The sequence below is a fragment of the Pelobates fuscus genome, chromosome 8, assembly GCF_036172605.1.
Source record: "Pelobates fuscus isolate aPelFus1 chromosome 8, aPelFus1.pri, whole genome shotgun sequence".
NCBI classification, from domain to species: Eukaryota; Metazoa; Chordata; class Amphibia; order Anura; family Pelobatidae; genus Pelobates; species Pelobates fuscus.
This window is the reverse complement of record NC_086324.1, coordinates 156,746,326-156,767,946: the sequence shown is the minus strand read 5'-3', so window position 1 is coordinate 156,767,946 and position 21,621 is coordinate 156,746,326. Positions and strand designations below refer to the sequence as shown.

Below are 21,621 nucleotides of genomic sequence, written 5' to 3'. Positions count from 1 at the left end.
ACAGATTAGTTATTATCACATTGACAGCATAGGGTCTAGGCTTTAGATACCAAGATAATACAGTTTTTGTTTTTCAAAAGGGTCAAAAATGGCTAGGAAAAAAATAGAGAGGGCATCCAATAAATTGTAGTGGTTATGATGTTTAGATTATCTTGCATTTAGTAGTAACTTTTCATGAACTGATTTGACTATTTCTGCTTCCTAATGGCAATTTTCATTTTATTGTAGTTCTGCAGCCCCCTAAATTAAAGAAAGTCTTCAATATAAAATCAGAAGAATTGTAGCAACTAATATCACAGTGCCCAAGCGACAAAATAACTGCTGCAGTGAAGACGGTACCCCCTTTCCGGGCTGACATAGCTCAGGTAGTAAATCGAGATTGTGACAAGTGACCTTCCCCCATAGGACTGTCCGATTAATATCGTCTTGTCCCAGCTTCCTCTAGGGTTTGGAATGAATATAGAATGTAATGAAGCCAGAGGCTATATTTGTTTCTCCGACTTCTTAAGCATCACAGTCAATCTACACTTGGCAAATCCCTCTTTCTGTCTGCAGCCATCAACAGGACAAGACCTATGGTTTGTATTTCTAATCTCTACCAGGTTTTGGGGGGCAATATCACTGATTTTTTTAAAGGGCAACTGTGTTTTAGAGGGTTAACCCTTTCAGTGCTGGACCAATGTGCAACGCATTTCACAAACCTTTTATGGATGAGTGACACATTGCTCAACCCCTCTGGCAATGAAAGGGTGTATTTTACTTTTTAATTTCACGTAAAGTGTTCATTGGCATTCAGATCTAAGTTTAAAATTATTATTTTTTTTTTTTTTTAGGGTAGGAAGGCAATGAACTATTATTTCTGGGGTTCAAATATTTTAGAGAAGGGCTGAAACAAAGCTACAAGTTGTTCGATATGCAATTGAGGTTTTTCACTAATATGGGAAACAAATAAAATAAGCCAAAATAGATTGGGATACTTGGACAGATTTAGCCAATTTAGCCTAAAACTTGATACTTCCTTTTACCATATACTTACCTCCCAGGTGAGGTAGTCACCTAATACTTTGCATTTAAATATATAAAAAAAGTTTAACTTTAGAACATGATCCGAAATCATGAAGAAGCGGTATGACTGTGATAACTGACTTGCCCATGTTGGCAATTTATGTTGTTTGACTATAAATTAATGTGAACAGAACTCTCATCATCTCTTGCTCTCATATGCTGAAATAATCTGTCATGATTTAGTTGCACCGTTTCCTCTGTATACCATTCTGGAATATATTGATTATTATTTGAAAAATAATACAATTGAATTAGTAATGTTTAGTTTACATATTGTTTTATTCTTTTTAAAATCAGCATACAGTTGTTAGTTTCGAACCTGTACTATAGCACTGTACAATATCACTTAGAGGGGCTCTATAAGTAGATGACGTGGTCTGGTTTTCATGCCCCTGTAGTTTTAACCCTGTAACTGAAAAGATCCCTGTCGTAGTGACAGCCACGAAGGGCACTTCTGCCCCAATAGACGAGTGAAGTGAAGTCGTAGAGACCATTTGATTGGTACTGTGCCGTGTTCTGATTTGCATGTGTACTAGCCTCCCTTTGGATTGGCTGAGATCATCTACCACTGATGATCTCAGCCAAAGAGGTGGAGCGACAGGACAGAGACCAGCTCGGCGAGGGCTGAAAGATAAGTAATACTCGCTTGTCAAAACTTCACATGGTGAGAAGGACACTACAATAGAGTAAAAGTATAGCTTTAAGAATACGTGTTTGTATTCTTAATGCTATAGTGTTCCTTTAAGCCCTTAAGGACCAAACTTCTGGAATAAAAGGGAATCATGACATGTCCCACATGTCATGTGTCCTTAAGGGGTTAAGGATAAGTGCAAAATGGTACATTATGTACTATGACATAATTATACAAAAACAATTCTAAAATCCCTGCCTGTAATCCTATAATCAGCATATGTAACATATTATAGTGCAGTAAAATAGCCTGTGCAAGTAAAATCTAGAAATCTCTCTCATGGCTACATTGGGCGATTCCAGGCTCGATGATTCCATTTATGTATTGTGTGTGTGTGTGTGTGTGTGTATGTGTGTGTGTGTGGGGGGGGGAGGGGGGGTGCCCATTAATGTGGGTGTTAGAGGTAAAGGTTGACGCTACAATGGAAGTAGTAAACAGCTATAGTTAAGTTATATTAACTCTAAATGTTTTTTTTTGTAGTATAAATACATTTAACTACCAGTTATATATACATATAAAGCAAAAGGTCCGTGCACACAGGCTTAAGTATTGTAAATGCCGGGTGCCATCCAGGGCTGACGTTACCCAAGTAGAAAGAGGAAAAAGCTGCACTCATGGTCTTCCAGTAGAACCTCAAATTATTAGGTATGCATTAAAAGATCGACGTTTCTTTCCTGCATCTAGGACTTTCTTCAGGATCCAACATCTGTTTGATCCTGAAGAGAGCCCTAGATGCAGGACGGAAACATCAATAGGGACGGTCCCTCTGTAAGAGGAACACTTGGAAGTTATGATAGTGTTAGACCCCTATGTCTTTCGACCACCTCCTTCTTTTCCCCTCAAATCAGTTCCCCATCCGTACATTATAAACACATTTCTCACCTTCAACCTCATCAGACATGTCTCCACTCTTTCCCTGCCATGTTTCTTCACTCTCCTTGCCTTATACACATTTTCTCCCTCTTCTCATCACACACACATTTCCTTCCTCTTTCCATCCCACACACATTTCCTCTATCTTTTCATTTCCTACATTTCCTCCCTCTTCCCATATCACACATTTCCTCCCTCTTCCCATTCCAGACACATTTCCTCCCTCTTCCCATTTCCTACATATTTTCTTCCTCTTAATATCCCACACACATTTCCTCCCTCTTCCGATCTCACACACATTTCCTTCCTCTTCCCATCTCACACACACTTCCTCCCTCTTCCCATTTCACACACATTTCCCTCTTCTTCCCACCTCACAGATATGTCCTCCCTCTTCCCATTTCACACACATTTCCTCCTTCTTCCCCCCTCACAGAAATGGCCGCCCTCTTTCCATCACACACACATTTCCTTCCTCTTTCCATCCCACACACATTTCCTCTATCTTTTCATTTCCTACATTTCCTCCCTCTTCCCATGTCACACATTTCCTCCCTCTTCCCATTCCAGACACATTTCCTCCCTCTTCCCATTTCCTACATATTTTCTTCCTCTTAATATCCCACACACATTTCCTCCCTCTTCCGATCTCACACACATTTCCCTCTTCTTCCCACCTCACAGATATGTCCTCCCTCTTCCCATTTCACACACATTTCCTCCTTCTTCCCCCCTCACAGAAATGGCCGCCCTCTTTCCATTTCACACACATTTCCTCCCTCTTCCTATTTCACACACATTTCCTCCCTCTTCCCATCCTACACACATTTCCTCTCTCTGTCCATCTCCCACACATTTTCTCCATCTTTCCACCTAACACATATTTCCTTCCTCTTCCTATCTCACACACATTTCCTCCCTTTTCCCATCTCACACACATTTTCTCACTCTTCCCATCTTACACACATTTCCCCTGTACAGCATTGGACTTACACTATGTATTAAATCTTGTGTAAAGTCTTATTCATTTTGGATTAGACACTTTTCAAATCAAACCTAAGAAATATTTTTAGATTGGGTAGTGTGCTAGAGTGAATATTAACTTTCATTTGTTCTTATTGTATTGAAAGTAATATAATGTCAAATCTCGATGAACGCTCTGCCTGAAAGAATTACTATCCATAGGAGGCAGAGGACAAACTAACCCATAAATAGACTGGAAATGGGTGAAACAAAGTGTGTACCCATTGCTGTGCCAGGCCTCTAGAAATATTAGTAAAAAAGTATAAACCAATACTCTACTGTTGGAAATCCATTATTTTAAGAAACTGTAAAGTTAAGCCAACTAAATATGTGTTAAAAACTGAAAATCACAGGCTGTCCCTACCTACATGTTCTCCAGCAGAGAGGAGGGCTTTCCGTTCCTAATAAAAAAAATGTTACTAACAGTTAAATAATTTCATACACCTTGGGGTCCTCATCAGACCGCAGATTCTAATATTCTTTACCAACATGGCACTTCCTGTAAAGAATGGGGATATTTCCCCATCTGCATCGCATAATTCGGGTTCGAAACACCCAAAAATAGAGCATTTGCTTCCTTAACATACAAAACAACAATGTATAGCCATTAGCCACATGGAGTAACGTTTAAATGAGCTGCAGAGAAAGTGTTTAGTTGTTGTGGAATTTGGGGTTTATTTACTAAAGATTACATTGTGGCGATGTCCCACATTTAGATTATGATAGCCAAATGGTTTTCACCCAATAAACCTACATTTTCCATACTTGCTTCTATCAAACCAAAACTTCCTACTCAGAGAAAAAACTCCATTGTCTTTAGCACCAAAGCAGACATTAGATTCCATGAAATGACTCCAGCTGCCTGTCTTTGCTGTTTGTAGTGTTCATACCGTAACTAATTGTTTAAGGAGGGTGACAGACTACATTCTCTGATTTTTGAGAATGAATTAAGTTCAACCTAGAAACATTGAAAGTTGGGATATTTTGAACATACAGTGTGCTGAATGTGGATATTGCGTGGTGTGTCCACACTGTGTCACGTGTGGTGCCTGTGAGATAGTCACCTGCAGGTGTGATATTTAGGGCTCGCTGATCTCACACAAGCGCACGGCTCATTTTACAAACTTGCTAATGGCTCTCTATATTTTCCATCCAGCTTCTCTTCACACATACGTTACTGGGTTAGAGACATGCTCCGCGTGCATGCATGGATTTTACAATCAGAAGCGATCCAAGGTCTTAAAGGGCCATAACACTAAAATTCAAGGAGACTTTTCACTAATACACATATTTTATTTTACTCAACTGCCACAGAACATAACCTCATTTCACAAAGATATAACATTTTGTTATTTAATGTTATTTGTTTTAAAAAGGCTCTTGGGGAGTAGTCCATGTGCAGTGTTCTGCATGGGTAGTTCATGCACAATGTTCTGCAGGAGTCATTCATGCACAATGCTCTGCAGTGGTCGTCAATGCACAATGCTTTGCAGTAGTCATTCATGCACAATGCTCTGCAGTGGTCGTCCATGCACAATGCTCTGCAGTAGTCATTCATGCACAATGCTCTGCAATTGTATTCCATGCACAATCCTGCACAAGTAGTTCATGCATAATGCTCTGCAGAAGTCGTTCATGCACAATGCTCTGCAGTAGTCATTCATGCACAATGCTCTGCACAGGAATAGTTGGTTTTAGCAGGGACCGTGCGGTGTGGAAGGAGGAAACATAATGTTCTGAAAGGGTGGAGGGGCGTAAATTTGGCAGGAAGGAAGGAGGCAGAATTAAATTCTTAAGTGAAAGAAGGCAACAGCAGGCTGTCATTAAAGGAATATATCCGTCTCTACACACAAGACAAGTAGCCAAATCTCACTTAATCTCTTTACATGGGAGAACAGCTATGTTTCATTCACTGAGTGAATTACCCAAATCCCCCCCTAAATCCCCCTGCAGGCTATATGACATACCTGCAAATGGCCTTCCTCAAGACAGACAGATAGACAGGCAGACAGATAGATATAGATAGAGAGATAGATGATAGAAAGATACAGACAGATAGATAGATAGATAGATAGATAGATAGAGATATAGATAGAGAGAGATAGATGGTAGGTAGGTAGATAGATTAATAGATAGATAGACAGAGACAGATAGATAGAGAGATAGATAGATAGATGGTAGGTAGATAGATAGATAGATAGAGATGGTAGATAGATAGATAGATAGATAGATAGATAGATAGATAGATAGATAGATAGATAGATAGATAGAGATATAGATAGAGAGAGATAGATGGTAGGTAGATAGATTAATAGATAGATAGACAGACAGACAGACAGACAGACAGATAGATATAGATAGAGAGATAGATTAAAGAAAGATACAGACAGATAGATAGATAGATAGATAGAGATATAGATAGAGAGAGATAGATGGTAGGTAGATAGATTAATAGATAGATAGACAGAGACAGATAGATAGAGAGATAGATAGATAGATAGAGATATAGATAGAGAGAGAGACAGACAGATAGATATAGATAGAGAGATAGATTAAAGAAAGATACAGACAGATAGATAGAGATATAGATAGATAGAGATAGATGGTAGGTAGATAGATTAATAGATAGATAGACAGAGACAGATAGATAGAGAGATAGATAGATAGATAGATAGATAGATGGTAGGTAGATAGATAGATAGAGATGGTAGATAGATAGATAGATAGATAGATAGATAGATAGATAGATAGAGATATAGATAGAGAGAGATAGATGGTAGGTAGATAGATAGACAGACAGACAGACAGACAGACAGACAGATAGATAGATATAGATAGAGAGATAGATTAAAGAAAGATACAGACAGATAGATAGATAGAGATATAGATAGAGAGAGATAGATGGTAGGTAGATAGATTAATAGATAGATAGACAGAGACAGATAGACAGAGACAGATAGATAGAGAGATAGATAGACAGATAGATAGAGAGATAGATAGATAGACAGATAGATCTATATCCAGCGTAACTTCACAAAATGTATCCTAGAATATTTCACCAGCAGTTTCAACAGTCTTGATCACTTAAAATGAAAGGTATGGGTGAAGGCTTTGTACTCTGTTGCCGAAATAGAATTTTATTCAACCAAGTGATTTTGTAATTCTCTAAGATTAATGCACAAACGATACAAAACATTATTGCTTTCAATTAAGTGTGTGCTAGCTCTGATTATTAAGGTGCAGTAAAGCAATACCTGTCCAAATTTTTAATGTGGACAGCTAAAGTGGCGTCCATTTTATATATCTGGTCCTCTTTGAGCCTGGAGCAGCTATAAACCTTTGGTCTCTCTAACTTGGACTGAGCTCTCTCTCTCTCTAGGAGAATACCGGGCAGCAGACTGCGCTCACCTCTCCTCTACCAGTCACTGCTCAATAAAAGGGTGAACTATGCTGTGTGTAAATTAATTGTCTAAATAATCTATACTGTCCAAATAATCCTGTGTGATGTATGTCAGCCATAAGTCAAATCTTAGGCATGTGGAGTGTGACGAGGAAAATGTGGAAGCTTTATGGGTAGATATCTGCTTGGGGCAAACAAAGGGAAATACGTTATTGGTTGGGATATGTTATAAACCACCAAATGTAAATGTTAATGAGGAAGAACTGCTGTTAGAGCAAATTGGTAAAGCTGCCAATCGGGGTAACACGTTAATTATTGGAGATTTTAATTACCCGGACATAAATTGGGATAGAGGGACTAGTACTTCAGCAAAGGGAATCCGGTTTTTGAATGTGTTAAATGACACCTTTATGTCACAACTGGTACAAGCACCAACTAGAAAGGATGCTTGTCTGGATCTCATTATTACAAACAATGTTAATCTTTTAACCAATATTCAAGTAGGGGAGCATTTGGGAAATAGCGATCACAATATGGTAACTTTTGAAATAAACTCAAAAAAGCAAAAGCACGTGGGGTTTATTAAAACGTATAATTTAAAAAAAAGCCAATTTTAATAAGATTAGGGCAGCTCTACAACATATCGACTGGCATAAACTCCTTAGTGATAAAAACACTGAGGATAAATGGAAACTATTCAAACAAATATTAGAAAGGTAAATTTCACAGTGTGTACCATTGGGTAATCAATATAAAATAAACAAATTAAAACCAATGTGGCTTAGTAGAGAAGTAAAACAAGAGATTAACCCCTTAAGGACACATGACATGTGTGACATGTCATAATTCCCTTTTATTTCAGAAGTTTGGTCCTTAAGGGGTTAAAAATAAGAAAGGGTCTTTTAAAGCATTTAAATCGGACAAATTAGAGGCATCCTATATAAGATATAAGGAAGCCAATAATACTTGCAAAAAGGCAATTAAAGTGGCTAAACTAGAAAATGGGAAATTGATCGCCAAAGAATGCAAAACCAACCCCAACATTTTTTTCAAGTACATTAATTCTAAAAAAACAAAAAATGAAAGTGTTGGTACACTGAAAACAGAGATGGGTCTATTAGTCAATGAAAACCAGGAAAAGGCAGAAATTTTAAATAACTATTTTTCTTCAGTATATATTAATGAGGATCCTATGGCAAGAGATATGCATATGATTGCTGCAACAAACTTGCAGATAACTTGTGATTGGATAACTCGAGACAAGGTGCTACAGCTATTAAAGAAAATGAATGTAAATAAAGCTCCGGGGCCTGACGGTATCCACCCACGAGTACTTAAGGAGCTAAGTGGGGAAATAAGTGAACCTCTGTATTTAATTTTTCAAGATTCTTTTGTTTCAGGTATTGTACCGGAGGATTGGAGGAAGGCAGATGTTGTTCCTATATTTAAAAAGGGTTCAAAATCCTTGCCTGGAAATTATAGACCTGTGAGCTTAACTTCTGTGACTGGGAAATTATTTGTACGGCTGTTAAGGGATAATATTCAGGAATTCATTGGGAAGAACTGTGTTATTAGCAATAATCAGCATGGTTTTATGAAACATAGGTCATGTCAAACTAACCTAATTGCATTCTACGAAGAAGTAAGTAGAAATATAGATCAGGGTGTTGCAGTGGATGTGATCTACTTGGATTTTGCCAAGGCATTTGATACGGTTCCTCACAATAGGTTAGTCTTCAAACTAAAAGAAATTGGTCTAGATGAATATTCTTGTTCTTGGGTAGAACATTGGCTTAAGGATAAAGTTGTCATAAATGGTCAATTTTCAAGCTGGACAAAAGTGGTAAGTGGTCAGACCACCACTTCTGAAGATGTCAGCAGACTGCAGGCATATCAGGGGCAGAGGTAGCAGCTGCAGCCTAGGAGCCAGCTTTCAGCACACAGTGTGCACATGGTTAAAACAGCAGGATAATGATAGACTCCTTATCTGCAGCTGGGAGTATGATAAATCTCCAGTGGTAATATGGCACCATGATGATGCTGACGTGGTTAACAGAAGCAACAACCGTTACGGACTGAATCTATCAGAATCAACTCCAGTCCTGCAGTGTGGAGCTTCAAAACTAGCCACAGCTCGAGAGTCTCAGTTCAGAGTTGTGGGCACTGGACAGCTGAGCTTACACGATCACTATGCAATGTGCAATAGGACCTATTAAAACTATTAGAGGTAGCACGGTGCTGTCTGTCAGAAATATATATATATATATATATATACACAAGATCCAGCGCACTCACCTATCCACTAGGAGGCAACTTCAATGTTGACAGATTTTTTTTATATATATATATATTTTTTTAAAACACCTAATCTAGGCAAAAATAATGGGGGTTTAGTTACATTATATGATCACACGTGGCATAAGCCTGCCACCAGGGCTCGAGTCCTGCAGGAACGCATGGGAACGGCGTTCCTGCACTTTTTCCAAAGCAGGAACGCCGTTCCCAGTCCTGCAGGACCTGCCCTGCTAACTGCACACAGGAACCCATCACACGCGGCGTTCTTCTCCAGCTCTCTCAGCTTCAAATCTCGCGAGACCCGCAGCTGTAAGAGCGTTGCCACGGGTTACCATGGCAACGCTCCGCACAGGCGAGTCTCGCGAGAGTTGAAGCTGAGAGAGCTGGAGAAGAACGCCGCGTGTGATGGGTTCCTGTGTGCAGCGGCTGCTACCCTCCACCGGACCACCAGGCGATCTCCCCCCTCCCTGACAAGGTAAGAAGCAGGGAGGGGGGAGTAAAGTAAAAAAAAAAAAAAACACATAAAAGTTAAAAAGCAAATGCATCCCCCCCATCATGCAGCACACACACACATAATCCAGCACACACACACACACACATAATCCAGCACACACACATAATCCAGCACACACACACACACATAATCCAGCACACACATAATCCAGCACACACACACACATAATCCAGCACACACACACACACATAATCCAGCACACACACATAATCCAGTACACACACACACATAATCCAGCACACACATAATCCAGCACACACACACATAATCCAGCACACACACATAATCCAGCACACACACATACACAATCCAGTACACACACACACACATAATCCAGTACACACACACACACACATAATCCAGTACACACACACACACATAATCCAGTACACACACACATAATCCAACACACACACACACATAATCCAGCACACACACACACATAATCCAGTACACACACACACACATAATCCAGTACACACACACATAATCCAGCACACACACACATAATCCAGCACACACACACATAATCCAGCACACACACACACACACATAATCCAGTACACACACACATAATCCAGTACACACACACACACACATCATCCAGCACACACACACACACACACATAATCCAGTACACACACACATAATCCAGCACACACATACATAATCCAGCACACACACACATAATCCAGCACACACACACATAATCCAGCACACACACACACATAATCCAGCACACACACACACATAATCCAGCACACACACACACATAATCCAGTACACACACACACACACATAATCCAGCACACACACACACACATAATCCAGCACACACATACACATAATCCAGTACACACACACATAATCCAGTACACACACACATAATCCAGTACACACACACACACACATCATCCAACACACACACACACATCATCCAACACACACACACATAATCCAGCACACACACACATCATCCAGCACACACACACACATCATCCAGCACACACACACACACACACACATCATCCAGCGCACACACACACATAATCCAGCACACACACACATAATCCAGCACACACACACATAATCCAGCACACACACACATCATCCAGCACACACACACATCATCCAGCACACACACACACACAATCATCCAGCACCCACACACACACACACACATAATCCAGCACACACACTGCATTCATTATACACAATCTGCACTTACTACAAACACACTACATTCATTATACACACTCTGCACTCATTACAAACACACTAAATTCACTGTACACACTGCACTCACTGCACACACTACATTCACTATACACACTCTGCATTCATTATACACACTCTGCATTCACTACACACACACTACATACACTGCATTCATTATACACACTCTGCACTCACTACAAACACACTACATTCACTATACACACTCTGCATTCATTATATAGACTCTGCATTCATTATACACACTCTGCACTCACTACACACTACATTCACTATACACACTCTGCATTCACTACAAACACACTACATACACTGCATTCACTACAAACACACTACATACACTGCATTCATTATACACAATCTGCACTCACTACAAACACACTACATTCATTATACACAATCTGCACTCACTACAAACACACTACATTCATTATACACACTCTGCACTCACTACAAACACACTACATTCATTATACACACTCTGCACTCACTACAAACCCACTACATTCATTATACACACTGCACTCACTACAAACACACTACATTCACTATACACACTTTGCACTCACTACACACTATATTCATTATACACACTGCACTCACTACACACACACTACATTCATTATACACATTCTGCACTCACTACAAACACACTACATTTATTATACACACTGCACTCACTACAAACACTTCATTATACATACTCTGCTCTCACCACAAACACACTACATTTATTATACACAATCCGCACTCACTACAAACACACTGCATTCATTATACACACTCTACACTTACTACAAATACACTACATTCATTATACACACTCTACACTTACTACAAACACACTACATTAATTATACACAAACTGCACTCACAACAAACACACTACATTCATTATACACACTCTGCACTCACTACAAACACACTAAATTTATTATACACACTGCACTCACTACAAACACACTACATTCATTATACACACTGCACTCACTACAAACACACTACATTCATTATCCATACTCTGCATTCACTACAAACACACTACATTCATTATACACACCCTGCACTGCACTATATGCATAGGAGTGCAATTTTTTTTAAGGCGGGGGGGGGGGAAGGAGGCGGAATCTTGGGTGAGTTCCCACACTTTTTTCCCCAGGACTTGACCCCTGCCTGCCACAACGTCAATGTACCCCATATTTGGCAGGTCCTACTCTAACAGCCTAATGTCTGCTCTTATGAGATTAACCCACTTACTTGGGGAAACAATTCCATCTTGGGATCTCTGCAGTATAAGGCTAAATAGGGCCCTCAAATGAGGCACCTGTGACAGGGAGGGGTGCAAAACCAAGGAGTTGGCTAGACTCCCAAATATATATATAAATATGAAACCAGGGGGCTTCACTCACCTGAACATGCATAAATGGGGTGCTGCTGGGGGCCAATTTATACAATACACAAGATCCAGCGCACTCACTTATCCACTAAACAGCAACTTCAACGTTGACAGATTTTATTAGTTTTTTTTTTATATATATTAATATATACCTATAAACCCCCTTGCATAATCAGACCTCAGGCAGACACTGAGGTTACTGGGGGAGAGAAAAATATAATATTATACTCTTACATTAGGCTGGATCCAGGAGCTGCTGCTGTGCTGTCTCTCTCTGCTACTTCCAAGATGACTCCTTACTTTTCTTTCTTGTGGGTAGTGCCACCTCACGCCCTGGTGCTCTGAGCCAGTGATGGCCCCTGAATAGAGCGGCCACTCATGGGAAGCTGGCTCTGCTGTCCAAATAGCAATCCTTCTTACAGGAGACTAGGCAGGTGCAAAACCTGCTAAAATAGGACATATTTCAAATCTGTCCCATATTTTAACATGCCTACACAGCCAGCAATCAGGGGAAGGGATCCTGCACTACTGAAATCTATTAAAAAATTAGACACAAAGGGTTTTTATTTTAACACACATATAGGCAATAACTAGAGTATGCTAATCTACTTTTCTCCCATTTTTTCTTTATCTTACTCCCTACCTTTCCAAGAAAAAAAAATCGTAATTGTACTTATTCTTAATGGCCTTAGAGCCAAATAAATAGTTTTCCACATAAATACTGTTGGGGTGTTGCCCCAAGTGCCCCATGGATGAGCCTCCAGCATGCTGTTCTTCTAGCAACATTACTGCTAACTTTCAAAGAGTGTTTTTACTTTTTTGATCATATTTTTGGCTGAATCATAGTTAATAATTAGTACTCTCCACTAAATCTTTTCAGTCGCATCGTAAGTTCTCAGCCCCCCGGCACGGCCATCTGGGATTCCTTCCACATAAGCGTAGCCGACGTCACCGGGGAAAAGTGAAGACATGGCCCAAAGATGATCCAACCAAACCCATCCACCTGACGGCCTTCCTGGGATACAAAGCTGGGATGACCCACACCGTGAGGGAAATCCACAGACCGGGGCTCAGTAAGGGACATTTTAGATACAAACATCTAGTTTGAGACTCTACGTGTACATAGTGAAAAAAACATTGTATGTATTATTCTTGTGCTATGACGTTTTGGTTCTGTAATTTTTTTTTCTTTTAATAATTTAAAATTTAAATGCTGGAAAAGAAACATTGAACTTGTCTGTTCTACGCAAGTTTTTATTTTCTCGTTCAAGAATTAGAAAAACCTGGGTACTATAGCTTCTGTAGAATGAGAGTCATATGATGCTCAGCCAGACAACTAGGCTGCATGAGCATCATCACAGTTAGAGTCCACAGCAGGAAAGGAACAACAAAGCTCCAAGTACTCAGCATATTGAACTATTTAAATTATTGCCTATTAATAATCCAATTGTCTCCTTGTCTCATCTGTTCCATTCTTGTGTTTCCTTAACACTCAGAGATTTCCAAACGAGAGGCGGTGGAAGCTGTGACAATCATTGAGACGCCACCATTGGTTGTGGTGGGAATAGTGGGATATGTTGAAACCCCCCGGGGTCTACGGGCTTTGAAGACTATATTTGCTGAACACATCAGTGATGAATGCAAGAGGCGCTTCTACCGAAACTGGTGAGAACTCTATGGCTGTAAAGAACCCACAGAATGAATGGGCTCAAGTGTGGGTGACCTTTCACATCTCAACTTTCAAGAACAGAGCAAGGCACATCAGGCACCAACCTTTCGTTAAATTCTACCTCCACCTACCTTTGGCATGACCCAATTCATTTTTATTGGTGCCCCGACCAGTTTTACCCATACTCTATCAAATTAGCTTTTTATCATAATTTAATTATATGTTTTAAGGTGTCCAGAAAGAACGTTTCATACATGCTCAGTGCACTGTCAAACTCCTATCAGTTTAATCCATTCACAGAATGTCATAGCAGGATATTTACGTTACTGAAATGGAAAGGACTGGAGACTGGGTTCTCATAACCAAAGTTGACCTATTCACAAAATTACATCTGTGTTCTCTGACCTACAGGTACAAAAGCAAGAAAAAGTCTTTTACCAAGTACTGCAAAAAATGGCAGGATGAAGAGGGAAAGAAGCAGCTTGAGAAAGACTTCACAGCGATGAAGAAGTACTGCAAGTTGATCAGGGTCATTGTCCACACTCAGGTGAGGGTCGCTCATAGAACGAGGACAAGTGGCCACTGCCGGAGTGCCTGCATGACTGTCTCAATATATTAAATATATTTCTGTTTGAGTCAGTGGTCTGACTGTCTGCTCCATGCAGATGAAACTCCTGCCCTTGAAGCAGAAGAAAGCTCATGTGATGGAAATCCAGTTGAACGGGGGAACCGTAGCTGAAAAGGTGGACTGGGCACATGAGAAGTTGGAAAAACAGGTCGCTGTTCACAATGTGTTTTCCCAGGATGAGATGATAGATGTCATTGGTGTTACCAAAGGCAAAGGAGTAAAAGGTACATGTGGATAATTACATGATGTCAGCTGTCAGAGGATAGGCTAACTGAAAGGATAGACATCTTCATCTATCTCCCTGGGACCATGATTCCCTAGATTACAGGCAGTGTCTATGGAGTCTATTACCATGATGCATCATAAATGGTTATTCCACAGCAGATGGAGGTAGAGATGTTGCCCATTCCGAATATAGTTAGTATGGTTTTCCTAAAGAAATATGTATGTACATGGAGAAATAAAGAGTTGGCTCCAAAAGTGGTGGACTGGCAGTGGATGGTCCTGCGTTTTGGCATTTTCTTGGCCTCTTGTACATATCCATCAGGGAGAGATGTTTCTCTGCTCCCTGACAATAGATAGCCAAAAAAAGAACCTCAGGGAGGCAAAGCATCCAGTCTATTATGACCTTGGGTTCCAGTATTGGCTGCACTATTTATGACATTATTGTTGTTTTGTAGCTTTCCAGTGGATGAACTAATCCCATATTCCTCCACTTGGCTCTGGTGCTCAGCTTATTTTAGTTATTTTCTTTAAGGTGTCACTTCCCGCTGGCGCACCAAGAAGCTACCACGTAAAACTCACAAGGGTCTGAGGAAGGTGGCCTGTATTGGAGCATGGCACCCGGCTCGAGTTTCTTATACTATAGCCCGTGCTGGTCAGAAGGGCTATCACCATCGTACGGAGCTCAATAAGAAGGTAGAACATGTCTATTTTACATTCTGATGCCAGTTATTTGCTAAACATTTGGACGGCCTGGCTGCATGCAATCATTGCTGGAATGCGAAATAAAATGAATGTTTATGATAAATATTGGATAACCATGAACCTTTTTACATAACTCTGGCTCCCAAGCACAAAGAGAAGTACATAAGTTTAACATGCTCTCTTTGGGTCTACATTCCATAGTTAAAAGTACCTGCTATGTAAAAAAAATTATAATGTGTAACATTTTATCTAATATAGTGTCCCAGGTCCCTTAACCCTGCAAAGATAATTATTGCAGTTTTTTTTTTTTTTAAAAACTGCAGTAATTACTTTTGAGGGTTAACGCCACCTCTAGTGGCTGTCTACCAGAGGATGTCACCTCTGCGTCACCCGAAACCCCTATAAGAAAGTATTATATAATGCTTTCCTATGGGGGAAGTACGCTCATGTGCATTTTGTCTCCCTACCGACTGGTGGTGGAGGAGAACCAGCGTCGAGGGACATCGGCGCTGGAATCAGGTAAGTGACAGAAGGGTTTTGCTACATGGGGGTGGGGGTGGGGTTGGGGGAGGGCATGGGGGGTGGTACTAGGGAGGGCGGCACTATAGGAAGCTATAGTGCCAGGCAAACAACTTTTTAATTCGCAATATCTTGATTTTTTTTTATATCTATTTTTTATGATATATTTTTTTATATTGTTATATTTTCAAAAAATATGTTATAAGTTTATCAATAAATATTAAATAATTTAAACAGCTTATGCAACAATGTAAAATCGAAGCCGTAGTGAGTTATGAATATCAAAGTTGCAGAACAATTTAAGGTAAATATCCCTGATAATCGATACAGTTGTGAGTGATTTTTCCAGCACAGTGTCTAAATAAACTCTAGATAGTTAAAGCTTCCCATATCTTACCCACATTTATAAATGCCAAGTTCATTTTAAAGAGTCAATTGTGAGCAGTTTAGAAGTATGACATTTTCCATATCTCCTATATTAACCTGAGAATGTATCAATTTGCCACCACATTCCACCACATTCCATTTTAGAATCAAGTCTCTCTCCCTGCAGTCAATGTGGACCAAATGTGAAAAGACAAAATTAACAAGTGGATAGATCTAAACATCGGTGTGTCCTCCTAAGTAAAATACATTCATAAAATGTCCATTGATCCAACAGATTTATCGTATTGGTCGTGGAATACACATGCAGGATGGTAAGATTATCAAGAATAATGGAGCAACGCAGTATGACATCACAGACAAGTCCATTACACCACTGGTAAGGAAAATATATTGAATAGCATTATTAGTTATGTTTCTTAGCAGTAAATATATAAGGAACACATTACATCAAAGGCACCCTTGAAAATTGTTTGAGATCTAGTTTGATACTCATTGTAGGAGATCCGATTGCTGGACCACCAGTGCTTAGCTGCCCTCAAGGTGTAGTGAGGGGGCGTAGCTGCTATCTTTGTTGGCGGTATGTATAAACAATAAGGGATGTCCACCAGAGCCATTTTGGGAATATTTGGATGTTCCATGTATGTGCTAATTACTGGCCTCTGGGGAATAGCTGTCTTCTGGACAAGGTGTGGTGGAGAAGTGGTTCCAAGTTCCACTGATTCCCTTTACTTACTCAGAAATAGATTTTTTTATTGCAAAGCTTCTTCAAAACAATATGCAAAATATATATTTTCTGCGTGTAGAGGTATGCTATTCAATATGTATATAGGCCAGGATGTCTTATTTCCTTTTTTTCAGTTTCCCCTTTTCACGGCTCAGCCTTTGCCATTTGTACCCCTTGTGGTATCTCATTTCACTATATATCATATTGTTTATTACTATCAAACCACAAGAGAATGTACCTTGGACACTTCTGTATAATGTTGAAAATGATCCATAAAAAAAAAAACACCTTTTAAAAAATGAGGCATGCTTTTTATTCTGTAACCAGTAAATGTTGTAAATGTTGAATTTATCACTTCATTACATGCTTTCAATCCTGTTCTAATATTTTTTCATTTTATTATTATATGTAGGGTGGATTCCCACACTATGGCCCAGTCAAAAATGATTTTGTAATGGTGAAGGGATGTGTGGTGGGGTCAAAAAAGAGAGTTCTAACTCTAAGAAAGGTGAGGTTGTTGTTGTGGAGTGATTTTACCCGTAATACATTTCATTTCCCTCTAATTACACAAATTGTAAATTCTACTGAGAATAATAGAAAACAACTTCTGTTCAACAATTGATGCAAAATAATTCACAATAAGTTAGGAACGCAACACACAATTATCCATATTTACGAAACCTATATTTAATTAGGATGTAATTAGTTTTCTTTCCATGCACCGATGACTTGTAAAACTTCTGTACATTGAAGCTTGCTCAGGAATTAAGCTAAAAACATAGCCATGTTTGAAGGTTTTATTTACCCAATTTTTTCTAACTCAGTTAGTCACTGTTTAGTGAATAAATCACATTTGATTTTTGGAAACCTCAAAGATTGGATAACTATAACCACTTCTTGCAGTCGCTCTTGGTTCATACCAGCCGCCGAGCCCTGGAGAATATTGAGTTGAAGTTCATAGATACAACATCTAAGTTTGGCCATGGATGCTTCCAAACACACCAAGAGAAAAGAGCTTTTATGGTAAGTTGTAAATATCTCTTTCTACCCAAAACATTATATCATACGTGCATTGGCAAATTATGGCTCCAATAGTCTTTAACACAATTTCCCATACATTTATATTTTCCTCATCTCCTTCCTCGCTTTTCAGTTTCTCACTCCCCTTCTCCTACTCTTTAGTCCTCCGTGTTCCCCTCTTCTCTTTCCACTTTAGATTTTTATATCTCCTTTTAACTCATCCTGTCTCAGTTCCTTGTGGGGTCCTTCTCTTTTTACTACATTAGTTCGAGAGGTTGCCTTTTCCAGTTTCTATCTCAGTTTGTCATGTTCCCTTATCCCTCCGTCCATCTCATTTCATCATTACCTGCTTCTTCTTCCTACACCTCACTTTCTCATACCTCCTCTTCTTCTTGTCTTGGTTTCTCATGTCCCACATCTTCTCCTTCCATATAAATTTCCCATTTCTTTGTCTTCACTTTAGGTTCTGTACTCTCAATCTCAGTTCCTCATGTCCCATTCCCACTAACCACACGTCACTCTCCTCTCTCCATCACATTTCCTCATGTGTCCCTCTTCTTCCAGGGCAGGGAGGCAAATTTCCCTCTGTGCTATTAACGTACATGGTTTTTGGACTGCAGCCTCACAACATCATTATGCTGAATATATGAGTTGGGGTGGAGAGTCTGTGCTTGGGCTGTTGGCCCACAGTCTCAATCCTTTTCGGGTCTAGATAGGCCTACTGGAATTTTGCCCAGAAGACTGCAGCATATGGTGCCAAATGGCCTGTTAGACTATGATGACCGTGTATGATGGGGAGGTTTTTGCAAGGGTGAGATCAGAGTTTGAGTCAGGAAAACAGTCGATCACTTACATCTAGACATAAATGCACAGATCTCTGTGAATACTCGCTCATACTGAGCAGGTCATGCTATCCCTGGTGTCAGGGATATATGACCATTCACACAAAGATGAATAAGTTTTCTATTTGCTCACAAAATCGAAAGTGGCCTGCGTAAATCACCATGGTAACCCATCTCTTCACTCTATTAGAATTGTTTGTTAGCATGCCTTATTACTTTATTATGTTATTATTTATATAGCACCAACAAATTCCGCAGCGCTTTACAGTGGGTGAACGTACAAACATGTAGTTGAAACCAGACAAGTTGGACCCACAGGAACAGAGGGGTTGAGGGCCCTGCTCAGTGAGCATACATGCTAGAGGGAGTGGGGTAAAGTGACACAAAAGATAAGGATAGTATTAGACTAATGCCAGTTGGAAGAGAGGAATAAGTCAGGAGCTATTAACAGTTTAATTGATACGCTTTTATGAATAAGTGGGTTTTTAATGATTTTTTGAAGGAGTGGAGACTGGGTGAGCATCTAACGGAGGAGGGAAGCGAGTTCCACACTTAGAACTCACTTTCAACTTTCTTACTTTATTCTATTTTGCTGGACCTGAACTACTGGAGTACTTGGTGCTTTTTCCATTGTAGTCAAGACATCCCAGTCAAACTCTTCGCCTGTTTTACAACTGTAACCCCCATGATCTGGTGCTCAGTTATAGTTAAAGTCACAGGTTACCTGCAGTTCTAAGTGTTCTAATCTTGGAAGCAGGTCATGGTCCACTATATGGCATGTTTTTAAATACATATTCTAAATTAACTTAAACATAACATTATTATTCCTAATACTCAAAGAAGAAAAAGAGACAAGGTATTGTCATTGCAATATATAACACTTAAATTGACAGAGCTGTGAGCAACACATTTACTCTTTCAACCCTCATATAACACCTCTTTATAAAATGCTGGTAAGACCACATCTTATGCTGTGCAATTTTGTGCACCTGTTCTAAAGAAAAATAATATGGCACTAGAAAGAGTGCAGAGAAGGGCTACAAAATTAATAAAAGGAATGGAACATTTTAGCGATGAAGAAAGGTTAACAAATGTAAACCTCTTTAGTTTAGAAAAACATCGCCTCAGAGGGGATATGATAACATTATACAAATATATTCGGGGCCAATACAAACTATTGTGTGAAAATCTATTCACAAACAGGACTTATATAGGACACGAGGTCATGGGTTTAGACTGGAAGAAAGAAGATTTAGTCTAAGGCAAAGAAAAGGGTTTTTTACCGTAAGAACAATAATCATATGGAATTCTCTGCCTGAAGAAGTGGTTTTATCAGTGTCTGTACAGATGTTTAAACAGTAACTAGATGCATATTTGCAAAATCAGAATATTCAAGAAAATAATTTTTCAATGTAGGGTAAATGCTTCTTGATCCAAGGATTAATCTGACATTCTGGGGAATTATTTTCCTAGTTTGTTGCAAAATTGTAAGTGCTTCAAACTAGGTTTTGTTGCATTCTTTTGGATCAACAGCAAAAAACAAATGTGAGAAAGGCTGAACTTGATGGACACATGTCTCTTTTCAGCCTATGTAACTATGTAACACTAAAAACGATAAAAGGTGCAATGAAAAAACAGCAACATGTATTTGTCTCTCCAGCAAAAATGTATGTCTTTTTTTTTGTTTGTTCTATCAGGGTCCTCAGAAGAAACATCTGATTAAAGAAAAACAGGAACCAGCTGAGGAAATATAGATATCTGCGCCAGGGAGCTTTTCCAATGTTTTCGCCAAAAAAATAAAAAAACATCTATTATTAAACCAATGGTATCTTTTATTTCTGCAACATTTCTAAAGCAGGAACCAGAGAAGACAGTGGGTAGATTTTACCGGGAAAGAAAGATGTGCAGGTGGGAAATTAAAGGGACACTATAGTCACCAGAACAACTACAGCTTATTGAATTTGTTCTGGTGAGTAGAATCATTACCGTCTGGCTTTTTGCTGTAAACACTGTCTTTTCAGAGAAATTACAGCCTAGTGATACCTTCACTGGCCACTCCTCAGATAGCTGTTAGAGATCCTTCCTGGGTCATGGCTCCCTAAAATGCATCCAAACATTCAGTGTCTCCTCCCTCTGCATGCAGACACTGAACTTTCCTCATAGAGATTCATTGATTCAATTCACCTCTATGAGGAGATGCTGATTGGCGAGGGCTGTGTTTGAATCATGCTGGCTCTTCCCCTGATCTGCCTCTTTGTCAGTCTCAGCCAATCCTATGGGGAAGCATTGTGATTGGATCAGGCTACCACATGTCAGCAGACTGCTTGTTTTTCTGAGTCTAACAGCATGCAGATTTACAGCTTCTGGCTTGAATACAAGTAAGATTTTTTTACTATATTTATGGAGGCATGA

At 39.5% G+C, this 21,621-nt stretch overlaps 1 protein-coding gene across 1 annotated transcript; it reads left to right on the top strand.

Moving 5' to 3' along the window:
* Positions 1 to 467: 467 nt before the first annotated feature.
* Positions 468 to 21,028, top strand: RPL3L (ribosomal protein L3 like). The gene is made up of 10 exons (XM_063430465.1): positions 468 to 578; positions 13,374 to 13,566; positions 13,990 to 14,158; positions 14,574 to 14,709; positions 14,828 to 15,014; positions 15,548 to 15,708; positions 16,898 to 16,999; positions 17,760 to 17,855; positions 18,251 to 18,370; positions 20,907 to 21,028. The coding sequence occupies exons 1-10, from the start codon at positions 576 to 578 to the stop codon at positions 20,961 to 20,963; spliced, it is 1,224 nt and encodes a 407-aa protein (XP_063286535.1). The 5' UTR covers positions 468 to 575; the 3' UTR covers positions 20,964 to 21,028.
* Positions 21,029 to 21,621: the final 593 nt, after the last annotated feature.